Source organism: Labrus bergylta, chromosome 9 (genome assembly GCF_963930695.1).
Source record: "Labrus bergylta chromosome 9, fLabBer1.1, whole genome shotgun sequence".
NCBI lineage: Eukaryota > Metazoa > Chordata > Actinopteri > Labriformes > Labridae > Labrus > Labrus bergylta.
In genome coordinates, this window is record NC_089203.1 from 15903716 (window position 1) to 15922836 (window position 19121).

At 40.6% G+C, this 19121-nt stretch overlaps 1 protein-coding gene across 1 annotated transcript in view; it reads left to right on the forward strand.

The window, feature by feature from the left end:
• Nucleotides 1–4206: 4206 nt before the first annotated feature.
• Nucleotides 4207–19121, forward strand: part of LOC109993025 (short transient receptor potential channel 7) — a 47623-nt gene continuing 32708 nt past the window's right edge. The window contains exons 1-3 of the mRNA XM_020645838.3: nucleotides 4207–4822; nucleotides 9972–10734; nucleotides 16594–16776. Coding sequence (XP_020501494.1) covers nucleotides 4344–4822; nucleotides 9972–10734; nucleotides 16594–16776 — 1425 coding nt within the window. The 5' untranslated portion in view covers nucleotides 4207–4343. The remainder of the gene's footprint in view (nucleotides 4823–9971; nucleotides 10735–16593; nucleotides 16777–19121) is intronic.

Below are 19121 nucleotides of genomic sequence, written 5' to 3' on the forward strand. Positions count from 1 at the left end.
TCTTGCTGGGTGTGGACAAAGACAAAAAAAAAAAAGCATGAGGGAAACGTACAAAAACAACTAACAACACAAATCTGTGGAGACGTCTCTGTCATCTGCCTTCCCCACGGGAGAACTGCCCCCACGGGAGTACTGTCCCCACGGCTTGATGCTCCATTGATCAAAAACACAATAAAATTATCATGAGATCGATGGAGGGTGTGAGAGATTGGCTCCCGTGCCCTTCCTTCTCTGGCACATTAACACTGATTGGCCTTCTAAAGTCAATAAGACAGGAAGCTGACAATATCAGTGTACCGCTCATTCAATCACTTGTGGAGCTGAAAAATACTATCACAGAATTTTCCAGCATTTCTTTAACTCATACTAACAGGTTTATACTTTTCAAACAACTTGGCTTAAACTAACCAGACAACATTTGTTGTCTGGTTAGTTTAAGCTTTCACTATACTTTCACTATAGTTTCATGTGAAACTCAAAAAGAAGTGAAAAAGCAAACTAAATTATATATATATGTTGTTTAGCTTTAAAAAGATTTAATCAGTTGATTTGATTCTGACCTATGAGGAACTCCAAAACAATGTTGACCAAAACCTGTAATTAACCATAAAAACCTGTTATATACTCTGTGCAGACAAATAAATGTCAACAATAAACCCTCTTTAAAACTTATTATGTTTTGCTAAAACTTGTGACAACTGGGACCAGACTTTAGTCAGACTGACAAAGTGGTTGACAGTGAAGGAATAAATAAAGGACGCAGAATGTCAAATGGGGGCAGATGCAGTGCTGACAAAAATCAGCAAAGCCATTGCGACCCACCAGTGGATTGATTTTTGTCACCCTTTGTCAGCTCTCATTCTCTTTACCATAAGTGTGCAATCCCTGTCTCCCAAAAGAATATTCACATTCCCTCATCTGGAGCTAAAACATTGTGCAGGATATATATATTTTTTTTTTTTATTACACAATTATTAGAATTCCTTTTGTTGCTTGTAAAAGTGTTGAGCCAGTGTGCACTGTATATCTGAACCTATATAAGGTAGTAAAGGTACCACCACCTCATTTTGAGCCAGGAAAACCCCCGTTTGTGATTCCCACTTTTTCTACACCTTAAATCAAATCCAATATTTTTTTGCATTCCAAATTGTTTCTCAGGTAAATGAGTTTCAAAGCAGATGAATGACAGCGATTAGTCTGTCAGGAGGGGCAGAAAGTGAGAAATCCATTACAGTAGATTGTAGGGGACTTTCTTTAGTAGAATATCAATGAAGGACTCCTGCTGTCCTCTCCATACCTGGAGGGGATGAAGGTAATGAAGAGAAGTGAAACCTGATGAGACAGCCAGGTTACAGCTCCCCTTCTCCAGCCAAAACTCAAAACAGCTTAAAGCCACATGGACTGTCAGCTCTTCCTGATGGTCTTTCTGTCTGGCTGCCACAGGCCTGCTAAGGCAAACACCTGTGAAATGTGAAGCCAGGACTGTGAACCTTCACTCCCTCTTCCAGAGAAAGTGGGAGCTGGCATTGTAAAAATGGCACATCAGCTGTCTGCTGCCACGAGAGAATGAATGTCCCAAACAGTTCGTCCACCAGACTAAACTGAGTGAGATGCTGGAGGGTTCATCACAGAGGGGCAGGGTTTGCGAACAGATGCTGTAAACACCTGATACCATACTATGTCCCCTTTCAGTAGAAGGCAGGATTTATTTCATTTTTTTTTCTCTGTAATGATACCGGCATGGTTACATTTTAGAGATGACAGTGTTTAAATGGAAATTTCATCACAGTTGCAGAGCCTCAATATGCCTTGGCCTTGCTCTCCAGCACTACTTTGGCTATACTCTGTGTAGAAGTATAGCCAAAGTAGGAGTCAGCCAAAAACCTGCAAAACATACCCTCAGCCCCTCGGCCCTGTTCATGTTTTTGGTTTTCCATTTTCCTCTGTTTGTAGTTAATGTGGAAAAACAGTCAATGAGACAAAGGTTTAATTCAATGTAACCACTCCATCACTGTCTTCCTGCCTTCCAAAGCGGTCCGTCTGTCGTATTTTTTCTAACATGCTAGGCGCACAGCATCTTTATTCTAAAGTAACTTCTTACTGTAAGTGTTAATATAATTCAATCTTGTGTTTAAAATGCTACAAAACCCTCAATGTAAAGTGATAAGTGTGTATTGCATTGGACCAAGTGCTGTTAAACTGTTGAGTAGCACCAAGATCGAAAAGCGGCACGTGACATGCCACTTTGGGAGCATACCAGTTTCACAGCGACATCTCTGTTGATTTAAACATTCAGGCACGTAGCTTTTCTCAACACCCCAATCAGTGATTTCACAGCAGAAGTGCTGCCTGCGAAAAACAATAGAAACATCCTGCTGTGGCCCAAGTGAGTGAGGTAAAAATGTCAACATAAAGCGACCACACATTATCGAATACTGCTTTAATGAAGATAACGAGAAATCCCATTGTTTCCCTTAAGATAAAGATAAGATAAGATATACTTTATTCATCCCAGCAGGGAAATTTAGGTGTTCAAAGCAGCCAGCATACATGCAAACACACAACACATATATACATACATATCCCACCCATACAAAAGTACATACAGTGTGATATATGATATATGCAACTCAGGCTAAAGTTTAAAAATTAATTATTAATTTCTCTTGAGGAAGCCAAAGTATTCATTCTTTAAATCTGCTGTGGATTTCTGTGCAAGTTAGTAAGATTAATAGTGTGTTTTGTACAGCTAATAATACTTGCTCTCCTGAATTGTACGTATTTGACAATACGGTGTGAGTCTAGCGGGATGTTAAAAAAAGTAAAAGACTTGAAAAAGCAGCTTATTGCAGCCTGTATAGATCACAAACAAGCCCTCAAAATAACCCTTTTGTACTTCAAGAGCACAATACAATACAACTGATGAGGTACAATAGCAGACCCTCACACTTACACACACTCACAAAGCCCCCCAGTGCCTGTTGACATTCACAGTCTCTCTAAATCCTCATTACTCTGTGTTACTTACAAGGATAAACTTAGGCAATATGCTTTATCAGCAGTATGTGTCAATTGATCGGAGAGTACAGTGTTGCCTTGGAAGTGTTGGTTTTCAGCTTTACAGTATCATTTAAATACTGATTTTCAGATGTGTCATTCATTCTTAATGGCTGCTTCACTGGTTTTATCATCCGTATACGTATCAATCTAAAGTAAAGATGACGTGAAAATACATCTCGAGACTGTTTGATAGGAGTGTTGTTTCCTGGTTCTCTTGAAAATAAATGATGCATCTTTCATTTCCTGGAAATAACTTTTTCATTCAATTAATTGATTGGATAAGAATTTCAACAAATTCTTACAAGAAGATGTATATTATCCGTAGACCCATGTTTCATGAGTAATGGACCTCTTCAATTATTAGAGCTAAAACTATGATCTATTTGTGTTAGATGTGAGTGAAAACATGGATAGATCAAAGACCTGTGTGAGGACTGCTTATTGTCTGTGTGGGGGCGCAGGAAGTCTCCATCAAGACTAATGGGTCTCTGCCTCTAAATACAGGACCACACACACACACACACACACACACACACACACACACACACACACAGAGAGAGAGGCCAACTTCCTCATATCTAAAGACAAAGACCTTAACAGGCTTTATGCTCTGGTTAACTAAGAGCAAGTAAGGATCCAGTGCATCATAGCATAAACCTTACCACTGAGGATGCACGTGCGGGCTACTTTATAATAATTGCTTGTTCTCTTAAGTGAAACCGGATTATGTCAGTACAATAATTGGTCTACAACAGGTGGGCGTGTTAACCCCTTAACCTCCCAGTCAACCTTTCAAGTGGATTTTTCTGTGTTTCTCGATGAATAGTCCATGATGTGCTTGGTCGTCGGTTTGAATACAATTGGGAGTCATCTAGACTTTTGTGTTTGTTAGCTAACCAGTGCAGTAAGTGATTTCAAAGTCCAACTGGATCTAACAAGGACTTAAAAAGCACAGCCTGGAGCAGTCCGTTTTTTTTTTTTTTGTTTTTGTTTTTTTTATGAGGAGTGCCATCGAACAGAGTCGTTTTTCTAGGTTAATACAACTTGTGAGTGTTGCTTTTTTGCGCTGTTGTCATTTGTTTCTTCCATTTTGTAAAGGGCTGGCTCTTTGCGCGCGCACTCTGCGCTTTGTAATTGGTGCGCACACTCTCGTGGAGGTTTGGTTCATCGCTGCCGCGCGGCACGGCAGCAAACTTGCGCTGTGGAAACTTTGACAAACATCATCCAATGTCTGTCACATAGCTCAAGGTATACAAAGTAAATGCTGACCGCGAGCTTTACTCATGTCTGACGAAGGTGAGGAAAGCGACTGCGGCGAGAGAGGGCATCTCCCCGACTCTCCCTCCCCGCCACTGTCTCTCTGTCCTCCCCGAGGATCTCCGTCCTCCCCCCGGCCCTTGGACGTCTTTTCCTCAGCCTCTCCACTGCTGGGGGACACAGACCCGCCTTACCTCGCCTCCCCGGACTGTCTTCACCAGTCTCAAGAGAGCCGGGACTCCCCACGACTTACAACACCAAAGTTTCACCACAGCACCGAGGACACCGGCTCTCCGTTTCTGTCCCGGCAGGATGTGCGGGTAGACGCGGTGTGCGACCGCTACGATGACCCGTTTCCCAAATGGAGAGGACGAGGCGCGGCGAACGCAGAGCGCTTTCAGCACCGCGGACAGAGACTCCAGCGGGCTCCGGAGCTCCCAGACCAGGGGAACCACAACTCCACTGAACACATCGACACAGAGTTCAACTCTGAAACCAGGCAAACGTGAGTCACCCTCTTTATTCACCTGCAGCTTTATTCATCCACAGGCATAATTCATGAGTAAAGTAACCAGCTTCTTGGCCTGGTGTATAATTTATCTGCTTAGCAAAACTCTCTAATGAATAAAACGACACTGTTGAAATGGCACAGCTTGAAATATTTGAATCAACAGCTACTATTCCACCTGGAATTTCAACATGTGAGGCCAGAGTGAGTAAAGCAGCTGCAGACCGAGGATTGTTCAGCTTTGCTTTACAGCTCCTTTATGGATTATGCCAATAGTCCTCGGCTGTTATACACTATGTTAGTATTGCTGGAACATATTCATAAATTTGCTGTCATTCAGAAAAATTAGACTTTCCTAAATTAAGTGCATCGTATTTGCCTTTGCTGAGTAATATTTAGACCTTTTTGCTGTTATTGTAACTTTGATCTTAAAATACGTAAAACACTGTGATGTGTGAAGCTTAAGCTCCCACTCTATCCTGCTAATATGATTGAGTGTGGCTGTTGTACTGTCCTTGGAAATACATGCACAGCACAGAGGGGAAGTGAGGGGTGTGTGTGTGTGTGTGTGTGTGTGTGGGGGGGGGGGGGGTTTGAATGAATTAGTGTGTCTGTGGGGGGTTTCCACTATAGCCCTTACAGTTTTTTCATCCTCGTGCAGAGAGAGAGAGAGAGCATCTTGATTGGTTCTAGTGCATGAATGCACAAGCAGCATGTCAACAGGGATTGTGTGTGTTTGTGTGATTAGTTTGAGTACAGGAGAAGCACACCGGGCAAAACCATGTGACGCTGAGCTTGAGTAGACTGCAGAAATCCACTCGCTCAGTTCATCCCCACAATGTCATACTGACGCATTCCAAAAACCCTGGTTAAGAGGCTATCTTCCATTGTTAAAGTAAAGTATCCGATAAAATATCACACAATCTTCTCATATGTTTAACTACTTCAGACAGGGGACAGCGAGCATAGCTGTGATCACATTTGAGAGTGGCAGGCCTCAGTGTTGGCTCTTTGATCTTCCTCGGTCTGCTCCTTTGAAACACCAGTGTTCATCATGAAAGGACTCGCTGGGGAAAGAGACATGTATGCTTTCACTGATGCTTAAATGTTGGGACGTCTTTGTGGATGAGTGTGTGTGTGTGTGTGTGAGATAGACTGGGTAAGAAAGCGGTTGAACATGCCTGTTTCTCATTACCAGTGAAATATGGTGAGCAAGTCACCTTTGATCTTTAAAATTGGCAATTTACTGCTTGAAAGAGTGTCTGTCTGTGTGTGTGTGTTTGATAAAGAGCGAGAGAAGGCAGAGAGAAAGTCCTCTTCTGCATTCATCTCAAGTCTGTGCACTGATAAAGTCCCGACTCATTAGTCACTTATGTAAATATTCCTGCTGAGTTGAAAATTATTTTCACTGAATACGTCAACATTTTCGTTTTAAACATGATTCACCATTACTAAATGGCATAACCTACCAGACAAAATGGACTTCTAGGTCTTTCCACAGCTGTTTTATAAAAAAGCCTAGATTAAATTTGTGGAATGGCCCAACTCTGCCTCATTCAGCTGAGTAAGCAGTTATTATTGAGGTTGTGTGACCCCTATTTTCCTGATGGTGTTGATGCCTTGTGGCTGTAGTAATTATGATGAGCACACAGTGAAGTAGAAGCTCAGTTGTCACAAGTTGGTTTGATTTGATGAACGGAATAAACAAACGTTTGTTACCTCACTTCCTCTTTATCTTTTACAGTTTCCTTGAAGTATTGTTTTTTTGTCTAAACTTACAATCCTGTTTTCTAAACCTAACCGAGTAGTTTTGGTCCCTTAACTCTGTTGGCCGGTAGGTGCAGTCGTCTCGAGTATTTTGACACCCAGCTTTTTCTTTCTGTGAGAATTGCTATTTATGTCGTAAAGCTGACTATCTGATCAATTCTTTTAAGGTGCATCTTCTGCAGTCTGAATAATTTAATTCTGAATCTGAGTATTCAATAAAGGTTGCATACAATATCTGTCACCGACTCTCTTTTCTGAAAGAACTACATGTTCTAGGTATGTTTATTCCTTAAATCTGAGTGTTATTTTTACTTATTTGAGTGTGAAATATCTCAGGAGAACACTGTCTTTCTTGAAATTCAGACACAAGTTGAGCTTTTTATTCATTCATCTAAATGGCATCAATGTCTATTTTTCTCTGCTGGGTTTACTGTCTCAAACAGTGCTTACTTGACATGAATATTGACTGCCAACAGGATACAATCCAAATACAGTACTAAAGGTGTGAAAGACCTATAGCTTGGTTGTTAAAAGGAGGTTTAGCAGTGGTGTGCTGTGATACTGTGCAGCTGGAATCCTTGGTAGCAGAGGTGGGAGATAGTTTCTCTCTTTTCTGACAGTTCTGTGGTTAATAGGAGAGGGAGCTGCTGGCTTGAACGGGAGCTCTGAGTGATCTGAAGCAACCTCTGAGTTAAATGCAGCTTTTAAATGAGAGCTGGGTAGACTGAGCAACATCTTAGCCTGTGTAGTGTAGGAGTCTGGGATTAACGGTTCCATATCATCATGTACAAGTTGCCATATACAGTCAATTAATCTCAAACAGATTAAATGTGGAAATATTGCCTACATTGCTGTTCCAACTAAAAATGCAGAACCCCATCTGCACTTCTTTCACGTAAGCTGACTAAGTGCTTCCAGCTCACTTTGAAATGGGGGAGAGCTGAAATTTGTGAGGACAGTCGAACATCTACCAATACACCCTTGTGTATTTCCCCAGGTGTTTATGAACCAAAACAGGGATTAAAGTTGTATGGATTTAAGGGCTACATGCAGAAACATGACTAGTGGGCTAGGATACAGTATGTTTGTAGTTGGGGCCCTTCTCTCTGTCTAACATCTAAAACTGTTACAACAACGGTGGATAAAAAGCCTGTTTGTTTGGATTGCAAACAAGCAGTCCTAAGAGTGCAAAGCAATTGTACATGCTTGAATATAATCAGTCATACACATGTGATCCCTCCTTCACTCACAAATTGATCTTCTTGTTCATCTCTTTGCCCGTCTCTCTTTCTCCACACATGCACTTTCCACCCAACCATCTGCTCTGTCTCTGCCACCTCCTTACACTGAAATCTGCACAGAAATGATGCAGGTAAATTATGTTTCAAATCAGTCACAGATGGATGGAGAGGAGAATAGAGAATGATGGAAAACGACGATTCATTACCAGCATATGAGGTTATCTAAGTGGGCTGCCAGCCAGACCGTTCCTTATTTATGAGGAATCCTCCTAATGTTTACAAATGTGTTTGAGTGTGTGCACGTGTGCGTATTTGTGAGCTTTTGTGGAGGTTGAGGTGAAGGTGTTGAGGGGCATAAAAGGTGCACATGACAGCATAGTGCATTATAGAAAACCATCAACACAAACTTTAAGAAAACAGTACCTTAGTTTAATAAAACATAAACACAGTGTTAACATTATACTGAAATTGTATTTACATTACATCGATATGTATTGGTTTTCATCGTATTTTACACATGATGTACAGCATGCTGTGTCCTTGTTCTTGGCATACGGATGGCTTGTCCATCATATTATATATATGTACATGTATTATATTGTGCACCATATTATATATTTTCGCATACTTGTGTATGTTAATCTGTGGAAAAGATAGCAATTGCTGTGTATGTGAAATAGAGAGACATACAAACAGACACAGAGAGAGAGAGAGAGAGAGAGAGAGAAAGAGAGAGAGAGAAAAAGAGGTATACATTTTGCAGTCTACAATTGATTTGCAGCTTAAGGCACACACAGCTGATTGTCTAATTCGAAAATCAAGAGCTCCAGACCTTTTATACCCTATACACATTAACTGAGAAACACACCCTGTATCCCCCTCCCCCCCTCTCTCTCGCTCTCTCTCTCTCTGTCTCTCTCTCTCTCTCTCTCACATACAGTACATACATATATACATACATTTGTCTCCCACAGCGCTTTCTCCTGGCGAGCACTCTTCATCTTCTCAGTTCTGCGTCCTTTGAAACCCCTAGGGGACATTTTTTTCCCCATGAAAAGGTTTCCATTTTCACCTTTAGCATCGATGTCAAGATCTTCATGCATGCTAGCCACAAATTCAGCTCTTATTGTGAAACTGCTTCCTATCATTTATAGGCACACTGCACCAATTCAGAGAACATTAATGCAAATGAAATTGAAGATCTTTGTGACAGACTTGATTTAAGTTAGCAGTAGGTGTGTTGACTCAGTGTCCACGTGTGCTCTAACTGACTAAATCACATTTCATAAATTAAATCTCTTAATTGTTTCTTTTAGTGTTCTGGGAAAACAAACCGTTTTGGGTATACATTTTCCACCAACACCACGACTGCTTTTCTCTTGCCACTTCTCATTTATTTGCTCTGCTCCCACAGAGTGACAGACTCTGTCTCTTTGCCTTGCAATGTTCCTGCTTTGGGGAAACTTTTGAGCTATTTTAGTTTGCGGGTCGGAGTGTCAGGCCACTCAGAATATGCAGGCATTGTTGTGGATCTATGTGTGTCAACAAAAAATACACTAAGGGGAGTGCAATAGACCCTAAAAACATATTTAGCAGAAAAGGGTTATAACCTGTGATTCTTGTCTCTGTTGATAAAGAAAATGTCTCTCTGTCCTGCTGGGATGTGACAGTTTGTCACTGTGAATTGTGAAAGGGATCCATTTAGGAAGAAAACATATTGAATAGGAGGCACATTTCCAAGCCTCTGTGAGTGAATGTGTTGACAACAACCAATTCAACGCCGGTCAAAGAGTCATTGGCTGACCACTCACTCAGAGTTCATCATGCCAGAGCAGAGGATGACAGCTCCATCTCTCCCCTGCCAATCAGAGCTGTTGACCTGAGATGGCCTGGTGCTTTGACCCTAGTGGAGTTCATTGATCTGCTCAGGGACAGGGTCAGAGTTGGGTCAGAGTTGAAGAGTTCGTTGAGGAGTGATGATTGGGTTAGAGCTGCCCTCGTCCATAGAGAGACATTAAAGACGTGGTTTGCCTAGTTGCAACATAATCAGTTTTATGTTATTAATGAATACTTACCCTTGCTCTCCCCTTGAATTTTCCATAACTCCTTCCACACTGTCTTCTCTTCTCTGTCTCCAGGGTGGAGGCCATGCATCGTCGGCACACCACACTAAGAGAGAAGGGGCGTCGCCAAGCAGTGCGGGGCCCAGCTTACATGTTCAATGAACGTGGCTCGGCACTCACTGCAGAAGAGGAGCGTTTCCTGGATGCTGCTGAATATGGAAACATTCCTGTGGTCCGCAAAATGCTGGAAGAGTCCAAAACCCTTAACTTCAATTGTGTGGACTACATGGGCCAGAATGCTTTGCAGCTTGCGGTTGGCAATGAGCACCTAGAAGTGACCGAGCTGCTTCTGAAGAAGGATGGTTTGGCGAGGATCGGTGACGGTCTGCTTTTGGCTATCTCCAAGGGTTATGTGAGAATCGTTGAAGCCATCCTTGCCCACCCTGCCTTTGGTGGAGGTCTCCGGCTGGCTTTGAGCCCTCTGGAGCAGGAGATGCGAGATGACGACTTTTATGCCTATGACGAGGACGGGACCCGTTTTTCTCATGACGTCACTCCAGTTATCCTTGCTGCTCACTGCCAGGAGTACGAAATCGTTCACATCCTCTTGACGAAGGGGGCCCGCATAGAAAGGCCACACGATTACTTCTGTAAGTGCTCAGAGTGTGTGGACAAACAGAAGGAAGACTCGTTCAGCCACTCACGCTCCAGGATGAATGCATATAAAGGCCTGGCCAGTGCAGCGTACCTGTCGCTCAGCAGTGAAGACCCTGTGCTGACCGCCCTCGAGCTCAGCAATGAACTGGCAAGACTGGCAAACATTGAGACCGAGTTCAAGGTAAGATGATATCAATTTCTTTTCTCTGTATTTCACTCTTTTTTTTGTGAATCAGTAGTTTTGTACTTCGTTCCCCGACTTTCTTGTGTCCAGTCATACACAAACTACAACATCATTTGTATTGTTTGACAAGATTTAGGAATAAAATAATGAAAAAGAAGACACACACATCTTTTGAAAACACACAAAAAATGCTTTTAATTCATTTAATTCATCTTCTAATATTAATAACAACTTTACACAACCTGTAACTTATCCCCTTTTGTATCTTTACATTCTCCCATCCCCATATATTTCTTTATTTCTTCTGTTTTTATGAGTTTATGCAGATTAGGGACCTACAGCTGAATGAAGATTTGGAAGTCCAAGAGTTTTGATGCTCCTCTGTACTTGCCATAACGGAAAATATCATTACATTAATGCTCTTATACTGAGAATAAAGATTTAACAAGCTATATGGACACAGAACTGGACTTCCATGATAACAGTAATGGTGTAAAGAAGTGTCTTGTCATAATTGTTGCTCAATAGACTTATTGCAGCCACAGTATTGATATGTGCAGTCCACACTCACTCTCCAAAACGTTTTTTAATCAGTAAATAAACCCGTCTTGATGTACTGACATTTATCCCAAAGCTGGTTTATTGTCTCGGTTTGGGGGAAAAGAACGCCCACTGACTTACAGTGTTGGGCAGATTTGGGCAGGCTTTACTATACAGGACATGATTCCAGCCCACTGTGCCAGCTTCTACACCTGTCTGTGATAAACTGGCTTGAGGTTTTAAAGGAAGCAAATACACTGACAAATGAGAGAAAGAATCATTGAGCAAGCTAAACAGCCGACCTGTAGACTCTGTACTGAAAACAAGCTCACTGCTCATGAATTTAGGAGGCACAAGCATATGATTACACTAATCAGATAAATATGATGTGATAACACTCCATATTTTCCTTTCCTTTACCTTCATTCACCCACGTGCTCTCTATTTTTACCTGCCTGACCTTATTCATTTTCTCATCAGTTCTTCTGCCCATCTTTGTGTTTGTCATTCAGCCTGTCTGTTTGCCATCTTGTTTCCTGACTGCAGACAAGTTAATGAGAAGGGCTCACCTGAGGGAGCAGAGTTGTGTTGGAGCTCATCCGTTTCATTACCATCTCATTATCACCCCCTGTCTCCTCTCTGTATATGGCTCCCTGTCCTTCTGCCAGCATCATATGATACAGGGTGCCAATAGCCTCAGATAGCTGTAGTCCTGTTTCATGGGTGAAGATTAAACTTCAGAGAAAAGGAGTTAGTGAGATTGAGGCATGATGTCACTGACAAAGAATGTATGATAACAGTTGCAACACTCTCTCATTGATGACACCTAAATGCTTAAAAAGATTTCACTTTAGCGAGTAACACCAACATTTCAGAAGTCTCTAAAGTTTATGTTTGCATTCTATCATGTGTCAATTCAATGTTAGCTTTAGCTACTTTCTAAATACTGCTTACTTTAAACAGGACAGAGGCCTGGGAAGAATGTCAAATGGTAATTTGACTTGGACAGCTTGGGTAGTACTTGTAGAGACGTTTTTAGTCTTGTGACCACTCAAAGTGTTTTTAAACTACACATCACATTCACACACTGATGACAGAGGCTGCTAAGTTAAGTGTCCATCATAATAACTGATTCCATTCATACACATTCTCACGCTGCAGGGTTCAGTGTCTTGATCAAGGACATTTCGACATTTGACTGCAGACCCTCTAACGGTCATGGGCCTGACTGCAATCAAGCTAAGCTAAGCAGTTGACTCAGATGGCTTACGTTGATGAAAGTTTATACATACAAGAATACTCCGGAGCAGAGATGGAGTAGCAAGCTCATAGTCTGATGCTGTGTCCCTGCTATGCCAATTCTCCCAAACTCTTCGACGGGCTTTGCATATACAGAAAATACATTATTGACGTCAGAGTCACACTGACCTAAACCAATCCATGTAGTACAATTTGGAACAGACACTAAGTCTACCAAACATGCAGATATAAAGGGGAAGACCCTTGACACACTAAGCTGTCCTTGGTTTCTAGTCACAGCTGAACTCTATCAGGTCTGACTGACATCAGAGAACAGTGAATAAACATAATGATGTTTGCACACTTAAATCTTAATACATAGGTACAGAAATTCCACCACACATAGTGTATATTTCATTTTTACCATATTAATGTTCAGAATGTTGCTTATTTAGCTATTTTGCTTGTCAGTTTGCAACTATTTGAAATACAAGTCACCATGATTAAATGCTAAATGTAGGCAGAGTAACAAAGTGTTATATTCGAACCTACTCATGTATACACTTTTTCTTACAAGGAGTAAAAGTATACACATAAACAGTACATAACGTTGAGTGGAAGCTAATTCACTTTCTCGCCCTGTAGCACACACCTTGTAGCCTGTCAGAGTACACAGGTGACAGAACTGCTGGTGTTTGGGTTTGACGTTGATGTCCCGATTGCCAAAGGCATGAAGACCTCCCTAATGGAATAACATTTATCTTTAAGCATCTTATATTTCAAGACAGCCCATTGATTTCTCAAGAAAGCCTCTGGACACACACACACACACACACACACACACACACACAGGGAGGCTGAGACACAGGGAGAGAGTGAAAGAAAGTGAGGAAGAGGGTCTCAGTTACATTTTGTAAATCCCATTTCATCTTGTTCTCTTGGCATGTTTGAATTTTGTTGGAAATAAAGAGTCCACAGAAAAAGGATAAAAAAGGTAAACCGACTGGTACAGGTCCAGTGACGAGCAACAACACTAACTCCCTCTAGCCATCTCTTCTGCTCATCCCTCCATCTTACATCCCCCCCCCCCCCCCCCCCCCCCCGCTCACTCATCTGTAACCATTCTCACTCTGCTTCACATCACTCTGTCTCTATTTTCAATCTCACAACATTGTTCTTTTTCCTTTATCTCAGCCCCAGAGGCACAAACCCCATATACTGGGTTGTGATTGGATTTTCAAACATACTGAACATATAGTGATTCTGATTGTGTGTATTTGCTGTATAATGGAACACCATTCATTAAGAAAACATTCTCCGACATTTGCGACCCCTCAAGCCATGCCTTTCGCTGAATGTAAATAGACAAGAGATGATAAATTGATTTAACTTAAAAGCCTGGAGTCAAAACCCAAATGCCAGTTTTACTTGATGTTCCCAAAGGCCCAGTTTATGCTTGCAGCCATTGCTTACTGTAATGCCTAGAAATTATAACAGTTTTTACATTTGCTTGTATTGATGTCACCTTTCAACAAACCTTTTCAGAATGTGCGCCTTTTGATGCAGATTTAAAAATGTAGTATTATTAACTATTTGGTACTTTAGAGTACGAACACTCTGTTAACGTATAAAAGCATTTTATATTCAACTCATAGTTCCAGTCAAACTAGAGAGTAATCCCGCTTGAATGCTAATTATGTGCAAGGTCAGTACATCACTAGTAAATGAAAGTAGTAAGGACTGTTTCATACCTGTAGTAAAGGTGCATCCCAACAGAAAGGGACTTATGTAAAGGGTTTGATGAAAGCGGGCATGATCAACACACTGTAATAATGTGTTTGAACACATTACAAACAGAGCGCTGAATACATAATAAGAATCAGTCCTCTGGGACTCTCAACCTGCCAGAAGCTCCAATCTGCCGACTGTTAGGACTACTCAGGCTTGTGGTGAGGAGCATGAGTGAGAACGAGGCAGGGAGGTGAGGAGGCGAAAGAAAGAAAGAAGGGTGAGGAGACAGAGGAGCAGAGGGTTTAAGACTGTAACGAACTGTGAAAGAAAAGGATGAGAGAGGGTTGAAAGGCCTGACGGGAATTGTTCATTAAAGTGAAGTGTAAGAAATTACCATATATTGAACTGGAGGATTCAGAATTTTGAGATTAATTCAATTTAAGCATTCAACAGAGGTGATTGTAACTTTGACAGTTTCTTCTCCATAAATTATTGAAATATATATCTTCTTTTGCTTTCCAGCACTTGGATGTAGAAGTTAATGTAGTCCCTTAAGTTCCTAAAGATAATATTTTTATATGTAGCCCTCAAGTGATTATCCTGCCCGTTGAAGATTAAATCAAATAAATTCCACCAGTAGCAGCTGAGGAGCCAGTGGCCAAAAAGTGTACCAGCTCAAGTTGCGCCTCACATCTTCCTTACTGTAGGGTACTGTATTATTTATTATCTGCTTTAGGAGCATCTAAGAGAATCCTTTACCAACTTTTTTTTTTTTTTTTACATTTTGAGCATGTAGCCTACAGCCCAAATTAATTAAAGCTTTGTTCTAATTTTGGTGTCATTTTTGATCACCATCCGGCAAAAAAAAGCCTTTAGGTTTTCACAGTTTGATCTTATCTTACCTCATCCTTTCTTCATTTCAAACTTCAGACTCAACAGAAAGGTTTTAATAGACAGCATCGTGATGTTTCTATATCAACGATAAATGTGCACGTTTTGCACGTTTTGCACGTGTGCGGCCTTTAACTAGCCTCAGGTTGATTGTCTTCATTTCTAACAACTTTCCTTGTGAGAGCATAAATAACAGTGAGGTGTTATATTAACAGTATGGAGGGGGTATGTGGAAACATCAATCTTTATTTATTCAAATGAATACATCTGAGTCATGGGCGTTCAGTTTTCAGTCGTGCTTTTTTTCTATTCAATTGATTTGCATTTATTATATTTTGAAAATGTTAGCAAAATAAAAATGGAAATCAGTATTCCATCAACTGGTTTTATGCAAATACTGTGAGCATGCAAAGAGAATGCAACTATTTCTTTGTTTAATCCATGGCCTTTGTTGCTTGCAACCCAGGAAGACAATTGTGTTTACTAGATGAAAGGATTGCCTTCCTGTGTTTAAACTGTCCATCTTCTCCTTCTCCTTCTCCTCCTTCTTCTTCTCCTTCTTCTTTTATTTTTCTCTTACTGTTTCTTCTTCTCTCTCTGGTGTTGTAGTTTATTTCCCTTAGCTTAGACGTGTTCATATAACTGCCTCAAATATACATTTTTTTTTAAATAAACTGGTTTGAATGCAGGAATTAAGCATACAAATCAACAAAAACTGTCCTGATGTTTAAAGCTTTCCATTTCATCTGTGACTGTTGTTTCTGAGAATGTATGGAATTTTGGAACGTCATGATAACAACTTAATGTTCCAATGAAATAATTGTCAAAAATTGTATTTTAACCCATAGATATGATTGGCCAGTGACAGTTTCTGTCATTTTTTTGCCTGCTTTCCTTAGGCAAATTTAAGTTTGAAAGAAATACAGATTATACTTTGGGTCTCAAAATGCAAACAAGTCATTTCTTTTAGAAAACTCAATCTGCTTTGTTTTGAGATGAAAAGGTCATGAACAAATTCACACTCAAGCACCATATTAGAATTTCAATTGAGAATCAATATCCCGATGGTTGACATTTCTTGGGTCATTAACCATAAAAAATGTCTTAATGTCCACTAGAGAAGCAGTGTCACAGCTAAACTGAAAATTGTCAAAGATTGGAAAAATACACAGATGACTGCTCTGTGCACAGGAGGAAAATATGAGAACATTTACAGTACTGTTATGTGTAAGACTAAGTAGACAGACACTGAGTAAATATGGGATGGCCAACAGAGTGTAAAGGAAGCATGAGGGCTCTGTCAACACCTGATGTGTCTTGACAATGATTGCATTTATACATTCGAGTAAGCATATGCTTTCTTTAAAATTTCTAACTTTTCCTTTTTCCATATTTTCTTCTTCAAAGTCTGTCACTACCAACTCAAATATTTATGTCCTTCTCTGACTCATGCAGAATGACTACCGCAAGCTGTCCATGCAGTGTAAGGACTTTGTGGTGGGTGTGTTGGACCTTTGTCGGAACACAGAGGAAGTGGAGGCCATACTTAACGGAGACGTGGACCAATGTCCTCCAAGCCCTTACAACCGACCCTGCCTCAGCCGAGTCAAACTGGCCATCAAGTATGAAGTCAAGAAGGTAAGATGAAAAACAATACGGGATTATGAAGTTGTTGTTTTTTTTTTACAAGTTTTCTCATGGTGTTTGGACTTGAGACCATGACCTGAAAACAGAAATTACAAGTTAGGGTCCAACATATCCCATGATGCATCAATTTAAAACCCTTCCAACCCAGCTCATCTCTTTTAGCCCGTAAATGTATTTTTATTTGTGAACTCCAGCGAGTCAGAAGAAGTTTAATATTGTCACTATGGAAAAGTTGTGGTTTATTTTTTTTCTAGCGCTGGTCAACTTTTGGAAACCCTACGCGGATGATACACAACTGTTTTCACAATCAGAGTCGTTCGTACTCCCTATGACAGGTAAACCTGATGTAGATGTCAAAATGATCCAGTGCCCCAATGGTGTTAGAGGATGTAGTTCAAAAGTTACCCATAGATTTGAAAAAAAGGACTGATAAGTATAATCTAATGTCAAATTTTATAAATCTTTTAATTTCTTTGATTAGAGGTTTCATCATAATCCCATATATTCATATTTCCTTCAGTTGGTTTTAAAATATTTCCTTAAATGTTACTTGTATACAATATATGGTATGATTTATTTATTTTTTCTGAAGGGCTTTAAAATAACAGCAGTGTTTTACCACCTGTACTGTGACTCATCAAATGTGTGTGCGTAATCTAACTGCATGAGTCTTTTTATTGTGTGTACATTCAGTATGTTTTAATGTATTTTTCTTCTGTAAACAACAAACCGACCTTGATTTCAGAGAGCAAACCCATGCTGACCGGAGGTGCTCTTACAAAATGTCAAACCAAATCCTTTTTCCCCTTTTACCACAACCACACTGTGCCTATTACAAACACCCACGCATGAACTGGAGAGACCATGGAGAGACCATGGAGACCAGGTGGAGCATGACTGCCTGTAGGGTGCAGGCAGGGTTCATGTCGTGGGTCACTGCTGGGAAACAATGTTAACAATGATGATTGCTGTGTGTGGTGTCCTGCTGAATGTAGAAATGATTGAGTGAACATAAACACATTGTGAGTTTCGATCGGCGGATGGAAGAAGAGCAGTCAGTCGTCAGCTTAGATAAATGATCTCTGGTGAGATGACCGAGGATGAGAGGAGAAGAGGTGGAGATGACTGATAGTGGGAGTAAAAAAAAAAAGAGGCAAACCAAAATCAATGGAGAGCAGGTTTGACAAGAGGGAGACCTGCTGTGCAAATCTTTGACGTGAACGAAAATCATCACACGAACACCACGTTTGACTGTTACACCAGCTGACCTCCTGCTGAGCATTGATTGCTCTGTAGTTCACATCCTTCTCCCAGCTGAAACAAAAACATCCATCCTCTTACCTCTCAGCAGACTGGTGGTTGCTCTCATTTATCTTTCTCTTTCTAGGAGGAAATTTGTCACCAGATGCTGAAATACCGGACTGAGCCCTGTCTGGAAGCAAACATTCTCCAGTAATGAATGTAAACACTCAGTGCTTCTTGTTTGCTGGCTGCTTCCTTTTAAAAACTGCCTGTATAATAAATCCGCTGACCTACTTGTTCAGGTTTTTGTCATTCTAAATACAGCCAGGTGTCAGCTGTGAACCCAAGCCCATGTTATGAATGATATTGTTTAATTGTGTTATAATTACACAATAGATCTGCTCTAAATATTAAATCAGCCTGCACACTCAGGTTCTCGGGGACATCTGAAATATTGACACTAGCAGCAGCCCTCCTCATGAATGTACTGTACATCATTTTCTAACCTGATTGATTTGACATTCGTTGACGTCATTTAAAAGCGCAAGAAAGTGGCAACAATGTAAACAACAAATAAATATAAGAGGATGATCTTTGCATTCAAATAAAAGCAGGATGGAAAAGCCTTTTCAGATAATGCCCCTAGGATTTGTATAGATCATCTTGCTGTCTTTCAGGTGACCTCTTTCAACCCCCCCTGGTATCTTAAAGAAAGACAATTGGCCACAGCAACATGTTCTAACTCGTGCTGCTGCAAACAAGTCCTGATGTCATTTTCTTCCCCTTGTTACTGATTTGCCATATTATGGACATGATACAGTGTTGAGAACATTACCCAACTATCAAAATACTCATAAAATAATGTCCTGCAATCACAGATGTACGTTAGTTTGAAAACATGTAATAGCAGAAAATTGTACTCAAGTATTCAAACACAAAAGCTCTGGTGCAGATTGAGCCCTGTCAGAGTATCATCGAGAGATTTTCTAGGGATTTGAGTTTACAGTATCATGTTAGGTGATGCAAGTAGCTCTTAGCAGCTTTTAATGTTTGTGTGTAAACATTGAATGGTAAACGGTAGTTTTCTTACATTC